We start from the raw sequence: 13,077 nt of genomic DNA, 5'->3' as shown, positions 1-13,077 counted from the left end.
CTTCAGCTCCCAATTATCTAGGAAAAGCCTGAAAAAAAAGCTGTGCAACTTCCAAGGATGTCATACTCCTCAACAGCCATTCAAATGTAGCCAAACAGTGACGTCTGAGTCACAGAGAACAATGGAGAAGGGAATTCTTAAGAGAATAGAGGAAAGGGCTGATAATGAACATTTCCCATACCCAGGGTAATAACAATGTCTCCATTCTTCTTCCCCTTTCTGAACGAGGATGTTTATTGTGGTAATAGTTCCACTGGTTTCACCACTGTACAGTAAGTGTGTGGAAAACAGAACATACTCATTTCCTGGGCCTCCAGCCTGACCAGTGGGAGCAGCATTCAGACCTGACATAGGACTTCCAAAGAGCCTGGTTTTGGAAAGGTAGATGGTACTCTGGGGCTTATCTCTTGAAAAGACAGTCACTGTGCTCCACATGCAGAAAGAAGAGCTGAGTATCTGGTGACCAGAGGGCAGATTCTGAGAGACTTTTAGTGCACTCACAATCCCATTCTCCTTTTCTTCAGAGCCCTGGAGACTTAACTCTTTTCTTCCCATTCTTCCTTGCAATCAGACAGGGCTATGTGACTACTTCTTTCTGGTCACCGGGATGTGTGAAACACATCTAAAGTGAAGAATTTAATTGCTGGTGCAAGAGCTTTGGTGTTCTCTTCCCCTGCCACAGTGAAGAGGCCTGGTGTTCAAATGACAGAGCCAGAATGCAGTGAGTGAGGATGACAGTCACCAGTTGGCAAACAGTTGCTTCTGCAGAATGTCCAGACTCTTAGTGGACTTTGGATAAGGAGGAAATAAACTATTTTTTTTCCCTTCAGTGCACCTGGATTTATTGTTAGAAATAAACTTTTATTGTGTTAAGTCATTGATACTACAGCGTAACCCAGCCTATTCTAATACATACGGGGATGCAGACGTTTTAGATATTTCTGCTTGAGTACAACTTTAAAAATGTATGAAAATGGCTTCAGGGAATTCCCTGGTGGTGCCATGGTGAGGACTCCACACTTTCACTGCTGAGGATGTGGGTTCAATCCCTGGGGACTAAAATTCCACAAGCCGTGTGGCACAGCCAATGTTTAATTAATTAAACATCTCATATAAAACATGGTTTTAAAAGGGCTTCATGGGGTCCATGAACCTTAGAAATTACATTCAAAAATCTGAGGCATACATTTTTCTAATAAAATATAAATGTCAAAATTTCCCTTCCTAGCCTCTCTATTGCCATCAGCAGAAATGCAGAAACGGCCCCAGAATTAAAACCTTCCACTTCCTCCAACACTCATAGCTTCTCTTTGGGACTATCAGGACTAATATCATCCATCTTTTATCCCTAGAACATCCTTCATCCCATGTAACTTAATTCCCATATGGCTCTGTGGGTAATGCTGCTTGATTTTTCTCTGTATCATTTAACATTTGAAATATCTTTTCCTTAATTTTCACTCCTTAGAATGTCTACTTCCTCACTTTTTGGAGAGACTTCTATCTCCTGTGGTCAGTACTGTATCCCCAATGCCTACCACACAGCAGATATTCAATACTTATGAAGGATGCTCTGTAACATTCAATATAATCTCAAAGAGCTTCGTGTCCTAAAAACAGTTAAATGAAAAAAGGTAGACAAAATATTTCCTAATGAATTAGTCTGCCTAAATAACTCAAACAGTTTGAGAAACACTTGAAAGGATGAAGACTTAGCCTTGTTACATACTGCAGTCAAAATGAAAGAGGCCCATGAGATATTTTATTTTGAAATAATAAACTTCTGAAATATGAAGGATATTTTAAATATAGCTAAGTAAGCTGATACAGTGTTGATACACAAAATATTCTGTCAATAATGTGCACTAGAAAAGACTCCAGAACCAGTCTTGAAACATAAAGTAAATATGAATTTAATATTTATTTTGCATGTTTATATAATAACATCAAAATAATGTTCCATAAGTTACATAGCTATTTTCCAAAAAAACTGCAGAAAAAGATAAAATAGTAGGAATGATATATAATCATTATTACTCAAAATTTAAAATATAGTTATCTTTTAAATAGATTTGAATTGATGCATTTCTACATGAACCAGAACATTTAAATATCTAAAAATAGTCTTTCTTAATGCAATAGATAATAAAGAATCACATTTATTGTACACATCTGGCTTAGCTTTATTTCTTCAGGTAACATGCAGACAAATTATGAGGATGAATTTAATAAAGTAGGCAAGACATTATTTTATACCTCAAAAATAAGATGAAGTTGATACATTTCACAGCTTAATCCTCAGGAAATTTTATTCAGATGCCATATAAAATCATTGACTAAACTCACACATGCGAACTAAGAGCTCTTAAATATATCATAGTAAAATAGCTTTGTTGGCATATTTACAGTAAGAAAACAGGTATCACCTACTCTTAGAACTGATGCCACTCTCCATAGCCATTCAAAACGGTGGCCTTTACATCAGTTTTAAAAACATTACATGACAAAATCTTAAATATAAACATACTTTGGTTATGTCAAAAATATTCACATAATTTATATATAGTCAAAACTTTATCATTTTAAATATGGAATAATGATGGAAAACCGAGGTTATATATACACTGTAAGCCAGTTTCTAAATAAAGCTAAACTCTCGTCTTACTTCTTAAATTCATCTGGCCAAACACTGTGGTAGTTATTTTGAGGATCTGTAAACATTCTCACTGATTTGTACTATTTCCTGAGGTCATCTGGAAGCTACTGTTACTAAATTAGCTTCACAATTTAATATCCCTGCAAATGTGCTTTGGAAATATTCAAAATAAAAGCAAAAATTTAAATGTAGATCCATGTGTAACGTAACATACTTTCTCTATTACAAAAGCTATTTTTAGTCAATTCTTAGATCTCAAAATTAAATTTATTCCATTACTAGCAGACCTGGAAAAGCAAAGCATTCATAAACTTCAGGCCATTAAAAAAAAAACACCAAATATCAGAATTAACTCATTTAACACTGTGGAAATGAAAAGAAAAGTATCTCCTTACCTCTAGAATAATGTCTAAAATTTACACAGGCCTCATTTTAAAACATGTTAAAATAGTGCCAGTCCAGTGCCTGACTCCTGGATGATGTTAAATATATACTTAATGAATAAACATGAAGTTAAGCATAAAAACTACTGTAGTACTTGAGTACTCAGTTAATATTCTGAAGCTACAATGTATCACTCAATGAAAAGTCACTCTTAACTGGTATTCAGAATAAAGTTTAATAGATCTCCTAACTAACAAATATAGCCCTAGTTCATGTCCTAGCATCCTATCAATGAAAAAAGGAACTAGGCACTTTCCTTGATGCTTGTCCTCAGGGATTATTCACCATCTCTACTTAACTGTGTAATGGGTAAGCCACGAGGAAACAGAAAAGAATGCTCATTTCTTCCCCTTCTTTCTTCTTTTCTTTCCTTTCCCTGTTTCTTTCCTTCTCTTTTTCATCTATCCATCTACCTATCAACGAAATAAGAAGCAGGTGACATCCAACGAAATCTGCATGCCTGTTAATGGTGTTTTTTCTAGGAGAAAAATGAGGCAACTTAACATTTACATTTAGGCGAGTGACAATTACATCTTGGTAATTGTCATTACCAAGATGGCTGACTTGAATAAAGAGATTTACCTAATAGTTTTCCAAAAGATTTCACTGCTCTGGTACTGAACTCTTCAATGTTAATGGATTAAAGAGAAAACCTTTAAACACTGTTCACCTTTACAGGATATAACCTGAGTTTATAGGTTAACTTATATAAAGATACATTTTTCCATCATTTCACTGTTAAAAATCAAGGAAATCACTACTACTGAAATTTTGACAGCTTAAAAATAGAGTTTATGCAATGACTTTTTAAAGCTCTGAATTTCATATATTATTACTGTCTTTAACACTAATCACAATTCCATTCATCCATATAGCAAAAGGCAGCACTAATAACCTTGATAATATTATATACACTTAAATATTAAGAAGGGTCAGAATCTTGGTTAAATATTTCCACACATTATCTATAGCCACTTCTTTAACAAGAGGAGAATGAACCAGTACCAGGCACTTATCCAGCACCTGCCTGTACTATCATTTGTGAGCACTAATGATGAGGATGCTTGAACCATGCAGTTATGTGTTTTGATTTAATAATGTAACATCAAAGTAGTCGTTTTTTAAACATTTAAGCCTAAGGAATAGTAACATTTTCATGGCAAGTTTTGACAGCTTAATAATTTGTTTTCTAGGAGTGGGGGGAAATATCATCATTTTGATATTAATTATTTTGAAAGAAAATCAGAAATGCCAACTTAATGGTCCATTAAAATAAAAACAAAACCTAGTTGAACTTACTAATGATGCTTACTAAGGACAAAAAGTGATCTCAAAACCCCAAAATCATAATTAATATTTACTGCTCTACAGAACTAGAAAATGCATATTTTCCTGTTAAGTATAAGAATATAATTCTCTATCATTTACAAATATGATTTGGTAATTTACATTTCAAAGTATCCTATGGTTCCATATGAATTAACAACTTCTATTTACCAATTCTACATGTAACAATTATCTATAAATACATTTTGATCTTGGTTAATCACCTATAAATTATTCTCAATTCCATCATGAATAGGCTGAATATAGTATGTTGATAAAATATTTTAGTATTTTTCTAGTTCTCAAAACCTCAAAGCAATAAGCTAATCAATGTTATTTGTAAATCCATATTACTGAAGTAACAGTGGTGCTTTTTTATATGGTTGAGTCATATAAAAAATGGTAAAGTCACTATGCCAATTGTGTAAGTATATGTTACAAAAAGGACTTCTTTCCCTGATAGCTCAGCTTGTAAAGAATCCCTTGCAATGCAGGAGACCCTGGTTCAATTCCTGGGTCAGGGGGATCCCCTGGAGAAGGGTTAGGCTACCCACTCTGGTATTCTTGGGCTTCCCTGGTGGCTCAGACAGTAAAGAAATCCACCTCCAATGCGAGAGACCTGGGTTCGACCCCTGGATTGGGAAGATCTCTGAAGAAGGGCATGACAACCCACTCTAGTATTCTTGCCTGGAGAATACCTATGGACTGAGGGTCCTGGCGGGCTACAGTTCATGGGGTTCACAAAGAGATGGACTCGACTGAGTGACTAAGCACAGCACAGCACATGTTATAGCAATGTTTCCCACACAGCCAGGTGATATACCACTGGATAGCCCTGAGATGATTTTAAGTGGAGTGCTACATGAGTGAACAATTTTTCTTTAATAGTTATACATTTATTTTAATACTTATTAGAAAAAATATAACTAGCACATAAAATGTGGAATATGATCAAAATAACACTATGGTTTAAAAAGGCTAAAAAATAAGGTTAAGAATAATAAACAATGGCATAGGAGATATAGATATACACACATACACACACACGAAAACAGAAAACTGGTATGTGAGTCACATTTGGGAAACACTGTCTAAGGAATGATTTGACTTAGCCAGCATCATTTCTGAATGCCTGCAATAAGTCACATTATAAAGGAGTTAACTATTGTGAATTCTGTTTTTTTTTTCCAGGACAAATAAAATTTTAAAAACATGTGTTTATGTTTATTTTAAGGATATAAGTTTGAAAGCATTTAGTTTTGTTTTTACTTTGTTTTGTTTTTGGCTGCATCCCACAAGGTATGCAGAAGCTTAAGTTCCTTTACCCAGGGACCCAATCCTGCAGTGGAAGCTGTCTTAACCACTGAACCACTGGGGAAGTCCCTGAATGCATTTAGTAAATTTACTTTAAAAGGATTCACCAAAATGTAACAATGTTCAGGAACATTTGAGGAACATGCTATTCCTACAGAACAGACTACAAAGGCACATTGCATATTGTGGTTAACACTGCAGCATTTAAATAAAAGTGACCTAAATAATCATTATCAATACTAATTAACAAATAATTATAATATTCTTTCATAAAAAAGAAGGTATGCTTGTGCACTAAGTGCTCTTGATTCTGGAACCACCTGCACATAAGTGTCACTAACATGGACCCACTGGCTTGCTGATTCACTATCAGCTTCTTTCAAACCTAACAAAACAAAAAGAAGTATAATTTTACAATAAGTATGTTCTGACATTACACGAAAGTTATCATTAACTGTATGTATCTAATGTTAGACTTTATTGCATAAGGCTGTTTGGAGTTAAACATCTTCCAAAATGAACTCTTTCAAAGCATTAATATCAAGAGCATTTAAATATCTAGTAAAATACTGGATAGCCTTATTTAAGGAAAAGTGCATTTACACTAAAAGAGAAAGAAATACATAGATGACTGAAGCAAATTTTTAACTCTAGCTCTCTTCTGAGGACCTAGTATATCTTCAAAAACTACTGATACTATTAAATAAAATGCTATACCACTGCAAAACACAATGACTTAACACCTTGAAAAACTGGATGCCATTTCACATGATGTGAAGGGTACAGTTTTACAATATTTAAGATTATCTAGGTACTCTTTAAGGTATTTCTCACTTAACAAAGTGAATCCACATGAAGTATCCATTAAAAAACCTACTTCTTCCAGAAAAAGAATAAATTAATTTGTTTTTAAGAATAAAATAAAATTAGGGTGGCATACCAGGTACATTTTTCTTTCCAGTGATGTGTTCCAGTAATTTCCTGGAGGGTGTTCTCACTTTCACGTAAGCGGTGTAGTGACCTCCTCTCATTGAGCCGCTATGTTCCACTACGCCATAGAGACCATAGAGAACTTTACCTCCCACACTTACATTCTTTTAGACAAAGAAAAAAAAACTCAAATTAATTAGTAATATTTAGTGAAATCTTATTATAAGGAAAATTAAATTAAATGTACATCCTACTTAAAATAACAGCAATTAACACTACACTGGGTACTTGCCCAACTGTACTAGACTAGCAAAATGCAAAAACTTGACCTTTTCTGTTGCCTGGGCTGTCGGGAAAAAGAGTGCTCACATGTGAGAATGCAAAAGGGTAGCTCTATTCAGAAAAATTTCATGTTATTTAGCTAAGCTACACATGCATTTCTCTTGGATTTATCAGTCCCTTTTCTAGGTATCTCATAGGTATCATGAGCAATATGTAAAAACACATGCACCAGACAACTGATTGCAGGATTATTTGTAATACCAAAAAACTGTAGACTCAAAAGAGCATAAACTGGGGATGGCTTGAATAAACTATAATGCATCCATAGAATAGAGTATTATGCTGTTTGAAAAATGGAGTGCAGATTATCTCTAAACACTGCTATGAAATACTCCCCAGGATACAATGTTAATACGGTAGAAAAAAAGGATACATCTTGTAAGCTATAATTATTAAAGAGGTGAGATATTATATATATATAATAGATATGTACTTATTTGCTTATATTTTTTAAAATTATAGATAAGTAAATAATAATTTGAAAAAAATGGTTATCTCTGAAGGAAGGAAAGAAACAGGTAGAACAGACATGGAGAAAACCTACACTTTTTGAATTTACCTTGATTTATACATTTGACTTTAGAACTACATAAATACTTTATGTAATTATTAAACACAACAAAAAAATTTAAGTAACAATCCCTAAAAATGAAAATTTTAAAATAAGCAAATGAACATCCAGTTGGTGGCATAATCATTCTGTGAGCAACCATAGGGGTCATGTCAAAAGAAGCGAGGAACCAACCTGAAGAGGCTCTCAGTGGCCAACAATGGACCCACTAGACGTATTAGACTATGAATTAAAAGAAGAGTGCAGTAAATTCAAACATATTTAGTGTGTTAAATTCCATGAGTTCATAATGATAAATTTACTGATCACAGTTTGAGAATGATAGTAAATTCATTATTCTGAAAACTGGCTTAAAACTGGGGAAAGAATTGAGCATTTATCCTGCCTTTTCTAAAAGAACTATAATGTAAAATAACTAAAGAGATGAAAGGAATTTCTCTTTATATAGAAGTATTCCAGTAAATAAATGAAGAAAGAGTAACAGGATACCACCATTCTGTAACTGTTAATGAACTCATTGGGCAACACTGGTTGCTAACATCACAGAAAAGTAACTGGCATTATGTGCCACCTGATGAAAGAACAGAAACTCCCTATGAAACAGCCTTATCAGGGGGTGGGGTGAAAGTTGAGGGGTGGGGTGAGGATCTATTCAAGCTTCTCTTGATCCAACTACCTATTTGTAGAAAATCAAGAGGATAAAGGAATAATCATCAAAATCTAAACTCTATGAAACTACCAGAAAGATGATCCTTTTATTTTCTTCAACAAATAAATTGTAAGAAGCAGAGATGGGAGAGGGAAACTATGTATTAAGAGAGATATTTTTCAATCATGACATGTAGTCCTTACTTGGATATTAATTCATTTAAAGAATTTATTAGACAATTGGAAATATGTATGCTAGAAGATAGAAAGTGGAAGTGAAGTCCCTCAGTCATGTCTGACTCTTTGTGACTCCATGGACTGTAGCCTGCCAGGCTCCTCTGTCCATGGGATTTTCCAGGCAAGGATACCGGAGTGGATTGCCATTTCATTTTCCAGGGGATCTTCCCAACCCAGGGATTGAACCCAGGTCTCCCACACTGCAGGCAGACTCTACCATCTGAGCCACTAGGGAAGCCCAGAAGATATAAAAAGTAATGCTAATTCTTTTGGCGTGAAAGTGTATTGTGGTTATGTTTAAAAGGGAGGGGAGAAACATAGAGGAAAAGATTTATGAATGAAAGGATACCTGATACTTGCTTCAAAATAATGTAAGAAAAAAATTAATATAAAAGGAAGAGGTAGATGAGTATGTGGATGGGGTGGGACTGGCCATATAGGTAGGGTCTGGGGGCAAGAGGTTCATTAGTACTGTTCTCTTTGGTGTTTGTTGGAAATTCTCCATAATAGGTACTTTTAAAAAACATGTTTTTGTAAGTTTAATACACAGCTTGCTAGATACTTTGTTTGCCACATTATCAAGTTCTATGAATATATCAAATTCTATGGAGACTGAATATAAACATCTGGCAGAAAAGTGCTGGTATTCCACAGCAGACGAACTGGATTCACTGAAAAACTGCATTTAAGATATTTTTGTCTTGACTTATCAATGTATTGAAATTATTAAGTTCAATAAGTTTATGTACCACTAAACCCAGACTGTTAACCAGAAATGGCAAACAGGGCAATATGTGAGTTGCCCCAGAACTGTGTGGTTTCCACATGGAAAGCAAAGTCATCAATTTCACTTACAGTTAGTTCTTACATATAAGCACAAGCAATTATAAACCAGCTTGTTTTCTATGTCTGATTATTAAAGTATTAGTAATTTTAAATTTGTACTCAGATGGCAAGTATACCAGTCTCAGTTACATACATGAAATGGCATGAAAGACAATGCACTAGTACACTGGTTTACAAAAGAGAAGAAAACTCTTCAAATGCTAAAACTACTACCAATTAAGCCCATCATTCACAAGGAACAGGAGAGGGCACAAAATCTGCTTATTTCTCTCAGCAACTCTCTGACTCTAGCAGCATTTACAAGCAGCTTTGATCAGGAACATCATGCCTCACTTATGCTCTATGCATCTTTTCAACTTATTCTGTCTCCCAAAGGACAAAAGTCATATTCAGTGTGTTAAATGTTGGATGGAAGAAGAAAGGGAGGAAGGGGACAAGAGAGACAGAGGGTAGGAGATAGGGAGAAATACATGGTCTAATAAACAATACATAGGATATTTAAAGCATATTATTTGCAAGACTATTAAATATATTAATAATATACTATACCTTACAAGTAGCAGAACAGAATGGTGCTAAGTCAAGCATAAGTGGAAAATCTACATGTCTATTTACTTTGCGAAGACTCAAACCAGCCTCAAAAAAAAAAAAAATTGTAACAAATTTAATTTATAGATCATTGGGTTTGTTAATTTTAATTAAAACCAAAAGGGAAATCCAAAAAGTTAGTTTCTTCATAGCTATTAAAACATCAACAATCCAAAACTGATATATGACTAAGTTCTCAATTAGGTTTCATAAACTTACTGCAAAGATCGTTCATTTACATGGCTATTTTTACCACAGACAATATGAAAATAATTACTTTCACTGTGCATTTCAACACTGAAAAATAAACTCAATGTGACTGAAGCTAAGCTACTGACACATATGCTACCTAAAAATGTACTCAATTGAAGGGGCAGGAGTCTGGTGTTAGAGGCCTGACTCAATGACTGGTTAACAGTTAACTTGACTCTAGACAACCTTATCTAGATCAAGGCAGAAAATGGGTATAAATGCGTTAGATTAGGTCATGTTCTGTTCTAAAATTCAGTGATATTCATTCATTAAAAAGAAAAAAGCCTGAACACCCAAATCATTTTATCAGTAAAAGTAAACATTACATATTATATAAATCAAAATGAATCTTCATGTTGATTAAGAAACTCTACTTCCTTCTCTATTTTTAGTATCCAAAGGCAGGCCTTGAAAAATGTATATTTGCATTAAGTAATAATAAAAATTTACTGACAGACCATCAAATATATTGGATAGGAAACTCAAAAAAATAAAAATGGACTCTTTTTAGAATAAGAAGATACCTGAATCCCGTTTGGGTAGACAAAATTAATACAGACGCAACCTTTCATGAAAAGCTTTCATGACTTACTTCAATGACTAGTCTTTTTATTTGCATACTAATCACATAACGCTTACTACAGATTTTTGCCTATTTCTTATTTTTCTTTAAAGAAAAAAAAACAACTTATTTTTTGACCAAAATATTGCCAGTGATTTGTATTTTCAAGTAATCTTTAGGAGTCTTAACCTGATATCAGAAAAGAAATTATGAAGTCATATCAGGAAAAATTAATCTGTATTCAATTTGTTTGCCTCCTTTTTATCTTATCAGGTAACATCTATAAAGCAGCTGATACCTGCAATGTCTGAGATCATGTCAGGCTTATGTGTCCTCCCCAAACAGTACTTTGCTGTTGAAAAATTACCCCTTAAGAGAAGAGACTTCTATCAACACTGTTATAATCTTTGCCATTTTGGACAGGCTAAAAGAGGAATCTCACTGTCATTGTATTTTGCATTTGTTTTGCTAGAAAGAATGGAACTTCTATGAACTGTCAATTCATGTTCTTTACCATTCTACTATTAGAGTCTTGATCTTTTTCTTATTGATCTTTCAGTTCAGTTCAGTTCAGTTGCTCAGTCGTGTCCGATCCTTTGTGACCCCATGAACTGCAGCACGCCAGGCCTCCCTGTCCATCACCAACTCCCAGAGTTCACTCAAACTCATGTCCGTCGATTCTTTAAGGGCTCTTTATTTATTTTCAATACTAATCACTTGCTATATTTATGACCAAGAGCTCCATCTTGTTGAGCTCTCTCAGGTTCTATGGATGTTTTTTAACAGAACTCTAAAATTAGTATGGGGAAATAGGTTTTCAGAGATATAAGAAAGCTAGAAGCAGAGACACTGCTTACAGATTCTGATCCCTCTATTTCACAGTTCCAGGGAATGAGAATGTGGCTTTGCAGACATTACATCTTGCCTGAGATCAAGAAGGGACCTCAGTTCAGTTCAGTCGCTCAGTCATGTCCAACTCTTTGTGACCCCATGAATTGCAGCACGCCAGGCCTCCCTGTCCATCACCAACTAGAGTTCACTCAGACTCACGTCCATTGAGTCCATGATGCCATCCAGCCATCTCATCCTCGGTTGTCCCATTCTCTTCTGCCCCCAATCCCTCCCAGCATCAGAGTTTTTTTCTACGAGTCAACTCTTCGCATGAGGTGGCCAAAGTACTGACTGGAGTTTCAGCTTTAGCATCATTCCTTCCAAAGAAATCCCAGGGCTGATCTCCTTCAGAATGGACTGGTTGGATCTCCTTGCAGTCCAACGGACTCTCAAGAGTCTTCTCCAACACCACAGTTCAAAAGCATCAGTTCTTTGGCGCTCAGCTTTCTTCACATCCAATTCTTACATCCATACTTGACCACTGGAAAAACCATAGCCTTGACTAGACGGCCCTTAGTCGGTAAAGTAATGTCTCTGCTTTTCAACATGTTATCTAGCTTGGTCATAACTTTACTTCCAAGGAGTAAGCGTCTTTTAATTTCATGGCTGCAGTCACCATCTGCAGTGATTTTGGAGCCTAAAAAAATAAAGTCTGACACCGTTTCCACTGTCTCCCCGTCTATTTTCCAGAAAGTGATGGGCCCAGATGCCATGATCTTTGTTTTCTGAATGTTGAGCTTTAAGCCAACTTTTTCACTCTCCACTTTCACTTTCATCAAGAGGCTTTGAGTTCCTCTTCACTTTCTGCCATAAGGGTGGTGTCATCTGCGTATCTGAGGTTACTGATATTTCTCCTGGCAATCTTGATTCCAGTTTGTGCTTCTTCCAGCCTAGCGTTTCTCATGATGTACTCTGCATAGAAGTTAAACAAGCAGGGTGACAATATACAGCCTTGACGTACCTAGACGTCTATAAAAATTTCCCTGTAAGGGCATGAACTCCTTCTGTAGGTTGTTCCTAAAAGGGATGCAAGTACCAAATATAAAATAACCGTGGTATATCATTCTCAAATCCGGCATGACCCTAGCAAATTCACACCAAGTCCTTGCAGATATACACCTTCCATTTAGCATTCTGATGTACTGTAATGAGACACAATACATCTGCTTCCACTTTCCATGACCATTTCCACAGAGTTTCTGTAATGTTGGCTATAGAAAATCAAGAACTTCATCTAACTTCCATGGGTAGGGATGCAGATACAGAGAAAAATCTATTCCAGTCTATCTGTGGCCCACCTGATATGTTGCAGATATATCATCAAAGCTTTCCACCTCTTGAGATTTCTTTCAACGGTTTTATATTTAGAAAATTGTTCACACAAGGATCAGGTTAGTAATTTTCCTGAAGTTTTCTTCTAGTCTTTCAATGTTTCATACAATTAAAAAAATCTGTCTGAAAACAGTACTG

General features: G+C 35.2%; 1 protein-coding gene across 3 annotated transcripts in view; it reads right to left on the bottom strand.

The window, feature by feature from the left end:
- Positions 1-1,889: 1,889 nt before the first annotated feature.
- The window catches only part of USP45 (ubiquitin specific peptidase 45), a 58,553-nt gene continuing 47,365 nt past the window's right edge, over positions 1,890-13,077 (bottom strand). For all 3 annotated transcript variants that reach the window (XM_040239123.1, XM_040239124.1, XM_040239126.1), the window contains 3 exons: positions 9,864-9,950; positions 6,681-6,834; positions 1,890-6,125 (listed from right to left, as the gene is read on the bottom strand). In XM_040239123.1, coding sequence (XP_040095057.1) covers positions 5,995-6,125; positions 6,681-6,834; positions 9,864-9,950 — 372 coding nt within the window. In that variant the 3' untranslated portion in view covers positions 1,890-5,994. The remainder of the gene's footprint in view (positions 6,126-6,680; positions 6,835-9,863; positions 9,951-13,077) is intronic.

Source organism: Oryx dammah, unplaced genomic scaffold (assembly GCF_014754425.2).
Source record: "Oryx dammah isolate SB20612 unplaced genomic scaffold, SCBI_Odam_1.1 HiC_scaffold_4, whole genome shotgun sequence".
NCBI classification, from domain to species: domain Eukaryota; kingdom Metazoa; phylum Chordata; class Mammalia; order Artiodactyla; family Bovidae; genus Oryx; species Oryx dammah.
This window is presented reverse-complemented; position numbering and strand designations above follow the sequence as displayed.